The 11,452-nt window shown below is 37.2% G+C and overlaps 1 protein-coding gene across 1 annotated transcript; it reads left to right on the top strand.

Annotated features, from left to right (window-relative positions):
* Positions 1 to 4,057: 4,057 nt before the first annotated feature.
* LOC115928528 lies at positions 4,058 to 11,362 on the top strand. Its single transcript, XM_030995819.1, has 4 exons — positions 4,058 to 4,748; positions 9,646 to 9,690; positions 10,479 to 10,698; positions 11,338 to 11,362. Exons 1-4 carry the CDS (start codon positions 4,631 to 4,633, stop codon positions 11,360 to 11,362), a joined length of 408 nt encoding a protein of 135 aa, XP_030851679.1. The 5' UTR covers positions 4,058 to 4,630.
* The last annotated feature ends 90 nt before the right edge of the window (positions 11,363 to 11,452 follow it).

Here is an 11,452-nt window from a genome sequence, read left to right as displayed (position 1 = left end):
TCCTGGAGGGGGGGGGGGGGGTGTCAAAGGGGGTTATTTTCAGGGGTGGGGATTAACTAATTATTCATGTTCGGATTAAGTAATGGGCTATTGAAGCTGCCTTAACTTTATTTTTCGAAAGTCTTTGCAATGCAATCGTGTTCGATATTGAAAAATAAGAAAGTTCATTTGGAAATGATTCATTCTTCATAACCTCTTTGTTTCCTTTATTCTTCATTCTTATTATATTTTTGTCCAGTCCCCGAGTGAGCAGCGCCGATCGGTTTTACGACATCACAAAAATCCTTTTCTCGTCGACGATGACGCAATAATTAGGGTCTATGATAATAACGTCGAAGGGGACGACGAACAGGAATCGTCGCCTAGCGATCACGACGTAAGCGACCTTTCGATAAAACAACTAATAATACATTCAACTACTATTACTATAATAGTCTAATACTTCCCGTATATTTAAAAAAAAAAAAATTCTTAATATCAACTAAAGGATGCATATTCATTAAATATCACCATAGTTATGTTCCGACATCTTCCACTTGAACATTTGGAATAAAAGGAATTTGCGTATTCGGTGCACAAATTCGTGTTAAAATATCAAAAGTATTGGTACGTAGTAATTGTCATATAGTAGTAGGAGTAGTAGTAGTAGTAGTAGTAGTAGTTGTAGCAGACGCCTACGCAGCGGGGGTGTTTGGGGGTTGAACTCCCCCTCAATATTTTTTATGTGTGTGATTTTTGATAGAAAAAATGAAAATAAAAAAATCCAGGCCCCCCCCCCTCCCCCCCCCCCCCCCCCCGCCTATTCAGCGGCTGGCTGATTTTTTGGACCAAAACAAAAAAAGGACTCTAAAAGAAGTAGTAATGGTACTAGTAGAAGAAGTAGTGGTAGGAGAAGAGTAGTGTAGAAGTAGTATAAATATTGAAGAGGTTCGGTTTAGGGTCAACCCTATATCACAACGTATGCTTATTTGATTTCTCCTATTCTCTTCACTTAATTTCCATCGCCTAAAAGGTGAAAAGAAGGAGATCTCGTGAGCGGAAAAAGACTGAGCGAAGCTGTACTCGTAGAGGTCAAGAACAATCATCGTCATCAACAGATGAGGAAGAAAAGTGTGTGGAAACCCGCCCACCTCCGGCTCCGAAACACGAACCACAAACAAATCCACTACTTCAAGCGAATACCGGAATACGCAACATCCCCCAAGAATACCGAAAGAGGGCGGCAGCGCTGAGGACGCATTCGCCGACCGACTATATGTTGCACGGATTTTCCAACGCTTCCATGCGCGTCTTCGAGTTTGAAACAGGTGCGTGCGCGAACCCGGAATGCGCGTATCCTACGAGAACACGCACCAAGCCATGCAAGCGGAACTCACCGGTCATGACGTCACAACTTCCACCACTATTAGCGCGGGGAATCATCAGCGGTGGCTGTGTTCAACCCACGTCTCGTCACCTAGCGACTGATGATGACCCCGCACGAGGTCATTCACGCAATCGCAACCCCCAACACTATTGAATATAAATCGTGATGGCGAGCATGCGCAATCGGGTGGACATTTTAGGTGACATTGCCATGGCTTCATCGACGTCACAACGAAGTTTCTGTATTGTTGCTGTAAGGGTTGAATACGTGTCTTAGCTATCTGTCAATCTTTATGAAGATGTAATCGCTTTTCAGTGAATTAATATTACATGAAGGATTATTAGAACCTATTTTCTTATCAAGATGAATGGTGGATTAAGAGGTTTTCACACGGCTTAGTGAACAGTACTAATGAGGGTCTGATAACAAAGATACAGGTATAAAGTAGCACGCCCCTTTGACCACAGAGTAGTGTCATATCAAAACATATACATGCAGCATCGATCCATAGGTTTAATTTTACACCGAGGTATTTTTCTCATCTCTTTCTTTCTTTTTCTTTCTCTCTCTCTCTCTCTCTTTCTCTCTGATTCTCTCTCTCTCCCCCTCTCTCTCTCTCTCTCTCTCTCACACTCTCTCTCTCGGTGATATGATCGTAACCGAATGAAAGGTTATGTAAGGTTCAACCATGTGTAATAACATTTTTCACAAGATTTCAGTGACATTATACTTTATTGATGAGATTGATAAACATTTAGCCATGCCAAACCATCTTTAAATTACAACGAAATGATTTAAACTCTCCAGAAGTCGTCTTTTTTTATCAACTTTGTTTCTTGTACATGTGTGTCTACCCTCCAAGAGCATACCGAGTTCTATAAATAGTTGGGGAAAACTACGTTAATAAAGTTGACCTATCGAAATACAGACTGTAATAGATGTGAATTAAAATATTCATTTTGTTTCTGTATGCCTCAAATATAAAGCTAACCTCCAGGGCTAACCTGCTATACCTTTGAGCTAAAGCCACCCCCCCCCCAAAAAAAAAACAAAAACAAAAATTCTACATTTCCATAACTTTTGTTCGACAATCGTCACCTTACCTTTGGTCAGCCTGATGGACTATTTGTAATAATATTTGTTACATAGTTTCAAACTTTTTACGCTACAAATTAATGAGTGTAACAAAAGAAATGTTGGAAGTTGATATTCGCCGCCCCGACCCCTCCTCCCCCGACCCCCACTGCATGGCTTATTTGTGTCTGCATGCCAAGAACATACTGCTTAACTCATCGGAAGTCATTCATACGTTGATAGCTTCCTATGCATTATCTCACCGACTGATCAGGAGCTTCATCTGAACGTGTGATCATGAGAGAGAGAGAGAGAGAGAGAGAGAGAGAGAGAGAGAGAGGGGGGGAAGAGAGAGAGAGAGAGAGGGGGGAGTATGACTTGTGTTCGGGTGTGTTTGTGTATGTGCGTGCGCGTGTGAGTGAGAAATAGAGAAAGAGGGAGAGTATGTGTATGTGTGTGTGTGCGTGTGAGTGAGAGAGAGAGAAAGAGGGAGTGTATGTGTATGCGTGTATGTGTGTGTGAGTGAGAGATAGAGTTAGAACGGAGAGATCGAGAGAGCAAGAGATCAAGAGAGAATAAAATTTGGAGATTGTATCCTCCCCCCCCCCCCTCTCCCGTAGAAGCATTCTAAGTAAAATGTACTATTGGGTTCAGGGTTCAAGTTCAGAGAAGGCGAGGGCACCAGTCCTAAACCATCCACAAACCGTAGTTACTTATGAGCTGATCTCCATTGTTTGTAAGCACTTTCAGGGAAATCTTCAGGAAAATCATAAGCCCGACCCTCAAATCCTCATCCCGATTTTCCCCCTCCTTATTCCGATGAATCACAGTGAGTAAAGCCTGCTATTGAAGACGATGAATGCCAATAAATCCAAGATCGGGACATCTTACATGATTGTGTCAGTCAAAAGCCTATTCGGGAACCAAGGGGCGGATCTAGGTTTTAAAGGGGGGTACAATTTTTGGGGAAAATACACATTCAAGAGGCAATTCTTTATTTCGCGTACTCAAGGTATGCCGATCTAGGAACAAACGTGATACCTGCAGTGTGTTGAAATAACAAATAAGTATTATTAATGAAAATATATAACAGAGTACAACGGTAAATTTCAGAACGTTGAATATTGCTATTTGAACTTTGGATCAACTCAAAAGCAAGGCCTCAGTCTGTTGCCGGTGGTAATTTGATCAAAATTTAGGATGCACTTATCTTAAAGATATATCTCTTTTTCCTCTCTTTTTCTCCTCTTTTGGTTTCTTTGATCTTTCTCACTCATTTTACAGCTTTTTGATTTTTATTTACCCTCTCTCTCTCTCTCTCTCTTTCTCTCTCATTTCTTATTCATTTCCCAGCTCCCTTTCTTGTCTCTTATTAAACACATTCATCAAGGTTTCAACTTCGGAATCATGATATTCTCATAAAGTTTGCAAACAATATAAATGTTTCTTTTGATCCCGAACAGTCTCTGACGTCGTGAGTTTTTCGTTTGGCTAATATCGAAGATGCAGCTGTCGCGAGCGCATCCGATTCTCAATGACGTTTTTTTTCACATTGTTCCATTCCGAAGGCGGCAAAAAAGTTTTGCGCGCTAAAAGGCACAATCTTACACCGCTGTACTTGCACAAACAGTGTAGTAGCTATCGCTACTACTAGTGTCACATAGTTATGATTATAAAAAGTGTCAATCTTGCGGATGTTGTTTTTGTTGTTCGGACTCAGATCAGATCAGCTATGTTTCTTTTCAACGTTTGATATCAAAACCTTTATTGTTATTCATACCCTGGACAGCAACAGAAGCTGTTGACTGTCTTTCTTTGTGTTGTACCAGTGGATATACTATGTTTGATCAACATTCATCAACATCTTTCGCGATTAACTACATGTTTCTCAAGTTGAAGAACCATAATCCGTCGATTAAGAAATAATCATCATAAACAATCATCGAAAATAGCAATTAGACGTTTGAGATAATCATCTTATTTGCAAACTTGCGTGATTCACCTCACGTGAGCACTTTGAATAACTTAACCTCTACATGCAACAGCTTTAAGAGGCTTATGCAGGATTTGTTTTGACTCATTTCGTTAACCTTTGATCGATGTTTCCCGATATCGATTGATCGGTACATTGATGCTGTCGTCTGCTCGTACTCCCGTTTTGTTGGCGCGTAAAAGAGAGTGTACAGAAGAATGTTTACGACATTGAAGTACATGATTATCCTGATGGTGGTGCTACTCGAATCGCAGGACATCACGGCTTTGCCTCGTCTCCTTGCGGGAAATAACCTAGAAGATGATAGTGACGAAGGTGAGAAAGTTTAATCATCCAAATTTATCGAAAGATAATTGATAAACTTAAAATGTTACGACCCCATGTTAATATTCATTGAAATGATTTGTCTACGATACCTGTAATATATTTTAAAAGTAGGTAAAAATGATTTGATTCGAAAAATTGATAAAGGTGAAAGCAAAAACAACAACAGAAAAAATATTTAAATGTTGTGAGTAAGCACTATGCGACTACAAATCACATCTAGGAGTTGGTTCTTTGGGACGGTTTAGCTCCATCTACGCAAGTAACAAAGTTTTCTAGAATTAAAGATAAACTTGAGTTCCTGGTAAAAAAAGAAAATGAATTCTCACAGAATCTAACGAAACCTAAACTGAATGTTCAAGATTACAAATAAATGTCATGTGCCAAACAATTTTGGAAGAAAATGTATACTTGGTGAGTAATGAGCATAAAAAGATAAGGAAATCAAGGTAGTACTAGCCCCGACACCGTTTGTGTTGTCCCAAATACATCTTCATGTGTACAGTGATTGTTACTTTATCAAGACTGGGCCAAATTCATGATGATTTTGATGACTCCAGAACCTTGCATAACACACCAAAACTTACATGCTATATGATCAACATTTCTGATCCATTTCACACCTTTATCTTTAATTCTAAAACTTCTAGTAATAATTCATTAATTCGTCATTGCGTGAACAGAACCAAAAGTAATAGGCATATATGACATTTTACTGTTCTGTGTATTTTTTTAGCGCAGTGTACATCTTGGCTTATTAATTCTTCATACTCCGTTAAAATTAATGAATTTTCTTTCAAGATATCTACTTTCTATGGATTAAGGCAAAACGAGCATAAAGAAGCAATTATTTCTATTCTTTTATTTTGAAATTTATGAAACTGCTATCCCTAACTGTTTCTGTAACGATTATTGATACAATGTTTATTACAAACCAATCAATGTGGTCATTTCTATTGATGTATTATTATAATTATCATCATTATTATCATTAGTATTGGTAGTAATAGTACTGTGGTAGTTGTACTTACAGTATAAGTAGTAGTAGTAGTAGCAGTAGTAGTAGGAGTAGTAGTAGGAGTAGTAGTAGTAGAAGTAGTAGTGGTACTTGTAGAAGTAGTAGTAGGTATATTTGTAGTAGAAGTAGTAGTAGTAGTAGTAGTAGTAGTAGTACTAGTAGTATAGTAGAATCGTAATGTATTTTCTATATGCAGTGCACGTTTAATTAATTTTTCTAGTCGCCTAGCTTATGACAAAAATATTAATTCAATCTAGAACAATTCTATCAAGCTCCCTAAGCTGTCAACAATGTAAAGCTTATACAGGATCAGTTGTGCTGTGTATGAATATATTAATCAGTAATTGTTTGAGATTATCACGGATTATCTCTTCGAAATGTACCTCATTCGCAACGCACGCAGGCAATTGGATCACAATCGCTATGCCCTTGCCAGCATTGTTGAAGATCTTACAATGAAGCGATCTAAAACGAAGGTCTCGCGAGCTCTGTTCCAAATTTTCAACCTCTGACAATTGATATAAAACATACAGTAGAAATTATGACGAATACAGGCTTCAACAATGCTACATTGAGAATGTACCCCTTTCAACTCTGGCATGATCGAAGTAGAATGTAACACGGAGGAAGGGTGAAAGTAATCCCGATGGGGCCATATTAAGATAATGCACGGTTATACAAGGGTTCTCCATACATGCAGGTCAAAAATATTTCTGAAAATTTAGGTTGCAGGCCACTGAATATTGACACAAACTGAGCATTACAAAAAATATTATTTTCCCGCTTTTTGTTTGTGTTTCTCACAAAGTTTGATCCAATCATTTGGCCAATATCGCTTTTTGTTTCACATTAAGTTTGATCTAATTATTTGGCCTAATAACGTTTTTTGTTTTTCATTAAGTTTGATCTAATTATTAATATCGTGCTTTTTTCTTCAAATCAGATGTGATAACTTAAAGCTAAAATTAGACATGGCGGCCTACTGGCGAGCGAGCGAGGCGAGCCAGCAAAACTTTCATATCAATAAAAATTATTCATATCAATAGTCGAGGCATTATGTAACAAATTTTAGCATAACATAGAAACTTTAACAAATATTTGATAATTTTGACGTTCAACAGCAAACTATGCAAAAGGGGGAATAATTCGGGACAGATGCTGATGCAAGGGGTTCATTGAAGTTTTAATCCAGATATAGAAGAAATTGGTTAACTGGCCCATTTTAGATAGACGACATGAATAAATGCAATAATTAAACAAATATTGCATTTTCTGAAAATAAAAATCCTAAAGCGTGTGCATTGTTGCACAATATGCGTTGATATAATGAGGTCATGATAATCAAATTGGCATAAAATACTTTAATTGAATAATAAGCGCCGTTAAAAATAATCAAACAAGAAAAACAATGACAAAATATCCTAACTCACAACTCATGAGGCGCCGCTGGCCGGAAAATATCATAAAATATAATTGACAGCAGTGTTTTGTTGACAGCTGACCATTAAAAATGTAAATGGGCTAATTGTTCAATTAACACATCAACTGTTTTAACATGGATAGATCCATACACAGTGCTGTGTGATATTTTGAAACCTTAATTAGATATGGCAGTTATCCAAAAACGTTATCAACATCAACATCAACATCACCAGCAACGGCAAAAAACAATGTCATAACAAATAAGGCAACAATAATAGCGAAAAGAAGAAACCAAACGAAAAAGAGTATAAAGGCCTCTTTATCAGGATGAGTGTTTACGCCTTTTAACGATTAGAAAAGAAGTCTTGTATCAAAGTCAGCATGGTGCTCTGCTTATCTTTGAGGCCTGATCAGTTCTGTTTAAAATAAAGTTTATATTTCTTTATACATTGTATAATTATGTTTTAATGTATACTGATTATATGTACTTAGAACTGAATAAACAAATGAAATCAAATAAAATGGAATAAAGAAGAAGAACTAAGTACTGTACAATAGGAATTATAAATCACACCTATATCTGTTTATCCAGGGGCGGATTATTTTCTCTGTTTTCTAAAGGGGGCTAGGGCAGGGGCACATCCTACCTCTATATACTCCTTTTACAGCCCAATGTGTCATGCCTTAAGTACACAAGAAAACTGTGCCCCAAATTGTCTCACTTTTTGAAACCCATCTTTCAGGTTTACACCCCTGCACTTAAAGGATTGTTTTCTTCTATAATCAGTCATAGTTATTTGGAACTGTTCCCCCTCTTTTTTGTTTGTCGTTGTTTTTATTTTTAGTATAGAGTACTGATTTCGCCCGTGTTATAAGTTCCCTTGCCCCCCTCAACATATACATGTATATCAAAAACGTAATCAAGATTGCTTTTTCACTAACACAATTAGAACCAAGAAAAGATTATACAGTATACCGAACACATTAATGTTCCCGTATTCAATAATTTCTAACTTGTAGAAATTGAACGCATGATAACGATACATGTATTTGTTTTTCCCCTTCGATATTTTAAACGCAGGCTACTCATGCGGCGGTCAGCCAAGAAGCAGATTCAAGCCGAACCGGAAACAACTGATAGAGATTATTATCAGGGTCGGGATCAACAAAAGGGGGCACATTTCACTTCGTAGGGAAAAAGGAGTTCACTCAAAGGGATTTAATGGATTTAACAATATGAATAGATAACAATCGAAGGCAAAGCTCTTTTTATCACCCAAGAAGCGCATCTCGGACACACATTGTTTTAGGGGGAAAATTCTATTCTTAAAATATTTTCTTTCAAGGATTAGAACATTTTAGTACATCTCGGACACATTATATTCTTTTCGAGAAAAGCATTGTTCTTAAAATATCTAATTTCAATGATTATAAGACATAAGTAAAATTTGAACACACTGTTTTTGGAGAAAAGGAACACTCTTCAGATACGTGTATTTGCTGTCAATGATTTTCGGAAACGAATAGACAAGTTCTTTGTTTTTTTCTTCTGAGGGAGTATATCTCGAACACGCGAAGGTTTTGGAGGGAATATTTCGGGAAGTTCTTCATAAAATCCTTGTTGCGGTTAGAAGCACATTAGAGGCAGATTAACCTTTATTATGTGGGTAACCCAAATGTTTTTGCAGTGGCTTACCATGTATAACATTGGGCAGAACCACGGTACCTTCTATTTCGATTGCAGGTTCCCCAAATCAATGAAATAAGTAGTAGTTTTAGGGCCATAAAAGTGCTTCATATTGCACGACCATTTTCATAATAAGGAAGAGCATGCCCCCCCCCTCCCGACCCCTTCCCCGACATAGGTACGCCGTAGCAAATACATTATCGCGCTTTAAAGTCCCACTGCACTACTTATAGCTACTTGCGCCCTCTATATAACAAACCTTGCATAATCGGTGACCATCGGTCCCCCATGATCCTCTTTCAATTATTTTAATTGAGAGCTGATTTGATGAGATAACCACCTGTCCAGTGACCTTGCAGTGTGGTCTAATCCCTCATGTACACTAGTACATATGGGCTTTAAAGGAGTTATAAAATAAACTGCCTGTGCCAAATTTGAAAACTTATCATCGCGCTAAACTTCCAAATCCATAACGCCAAATCTTTGCACACCAAAACTTTAAACATGAAATCTTTAAACACCAAAATTCTTATCTTGACTTATACGAATGAGTTGATGGTATTACGTATCAAAATGATCTACCAAATGATTTAGATCATGTATAAACGTTTGTAGTTATTCCTTTTGAAAATCACACTTCGTTAACGAAACAACTTTTCTAGTCAATGGAATATCACTCCCAATATTTTCCCGATGAATAAACTTTATCACGATAATATAAAATCACAATATTTTGTTTTCCTTTCATTCTTATTATTCAGAGAACTCCAGACCAGTGATACCATGGAACTACAGAGCAGACAAAGGTAAATTATACCCCCAAAAAGCATCTCTTTTTGTCGAAGATTTCACAATAAAATAAACAAATCCTGTTTATTTTGGCTTTAGTGTCTATATATTACAGCGAATATGAATTGTATACCTCATTAAGTTTGAATACAATGTTAAAACTGAATTTAGATGTCAGTTTGAAGAACCTGAAAACTCAAAATTAATGTTCTGAGTAAAATTTATGACATATAATTTTGATATTGACTACAACCCAGATATTTCTAACGCTTTAAAAATAATAAAAACATTTAGGAAATATCACTCTCAATTTTTCAATGGACAGATATATTTTGAAAACGGGTTAAAACGTCTCATTATACAAGACTGCATAATATAGGTCTGTTGACTCTCCTTTGATTACAACTTAGTACTTGCTATTGAGGAAAGAAAATGAGGCCAGTAATATAGGCTGCCAAATATTATGATGAAAGGCCTCAGCCTTCGTCTGTTAGTGTGAGTCATTACAGTCAGACGATAAGTCTGTATGCTAATGAGCAAAGATGCAAGATTCATCCACATTCTCTCGTAGCTAAATCTTGGATACTGTAAAATCTCGTTGACAGTGAGATTTTTCTTTATGGAAGAAAAAGACCCTACCTTATCATCCATTGAATTATTTGAACATTTCAATGATAAGAGCAAAGGTCACAATTTGATATTCTACGCTTCATTTTAATAACGGATTTGAAAAAAGGTGACATTTTAGGAGTAAATATCTAGAGACTTAGATGTTAATCAAATTGGCAATTGGATATCACCCAAGGTCCTCACAAATGGGGGCAGATGTTCCCCTACCAGTGTGCCGGGTCGATGCAGTCCCCCATCGCTATACAGACCATCAACACGAAGAGGAAAGAGTGGGCCCCCCTGGAGCTGAATGGGTACGGCGATACCGACGGGAAAAGGATGACTCTTACGAACCTCGGAACTACAGGTGGGTTAATGTTGGCAGTGATGCGATCCATGAAGCTGATGAAGGGACGGTGGTGGATGATGATATTGATAATGGTGGTGATGATGATAAGGACTATGGCGACGAATGTTATTATGTTCATGCTGATGGTGATGATGATGGCGACGATGATGGTTATAATGATGACGGTGATGTTGATGATGACGGTAATGATAACGGTGATTGTGATGATTATGAAGATGATGGCAATGAATAATAATTTATTTCTTGTGATGTTTATGGTGGTGATGATGATAATAACGATATTGGTGATGATGATAATAACGATGTTGGTGATGGTGATGATGATGGTGGTGATGATGATGATAAGTATTATGGCGACGAATGTTATTAAGTTGATGCTGATGGTGATGGTGATGATGACGATGATGATGGTTATGATGATAATGACGATAATGATGGTGATGTTGATGACGACGGTAATGATTACGGTGATTGTGATGATTATGAAACTGATGGCAATGAATGAATGATTTATTTCTGCTTAAATTCTTTAAATTTCTTTAGCAATGCTAATGTTGGTAATCATCATCTAATTAGTGGTAGTCATGATCATAAATATTTATCGTACTTATCATTGTGATGATGGTGATGCTAATGATAAAAATGATGAATATAATGTTGATGTTTTGTTTCTCTTATGAGAAAGGCACATCAAACTCTTATTTATTTAGATTTTATTACTGGATGACCCTTTTTGGATCCGCCACTGTAACAGCATCAGCAATCAAATCAATGAATTTAATTTCATTTCAGATGGTGAT

The sequence above is a fragment of the Strongylocentrotus purpuratus genome, unplaced genomic scaffold (assembly GCF_000002235.5).
Source record: "Strongylocentrotus purpuratus isolate Spur 01 unplaced genomic scaffold, Spur_5.0 spur5_scaffold_3, whole genome shotgun sequence".
Classification (NCBI taxonomy): Eukaryota; Metazoa; Echinodermata; class Echinoidea; order Camarodonta; family Strongylocentrotidae; genus Strongylocentrotus; species Strongylocentrotus purpuratus.
Note: the sequence above shows the minus strand (reverse complement) of the source record. Positions and strands in the feature narration are given on the sequence as shown.

Bases quoted from the DNA above. Each gene is read 5' to 3' on its own strand.
- LOC115928528 (XM_030995819.1), top strand. From the start codon at position 4,631: ATGTTTACGACATTGAAGTACATGATTATCCTGATGGTGGTGCTACTC. The intron at 4,749-9,645 runs GTGAGAAAGTTT...CTTATTATTCAG, and splicing joins AGAAGATGATAGTGACGAAG to AGAACTCCAGACCAGTGATA. The intron at 9,691-10,478 runs GTAAATTATACC...ATATCACCCAAG, and splicing joins GAACTACAGAGCAGACAAAG to GTCCTCACAAATGGGGGCAG.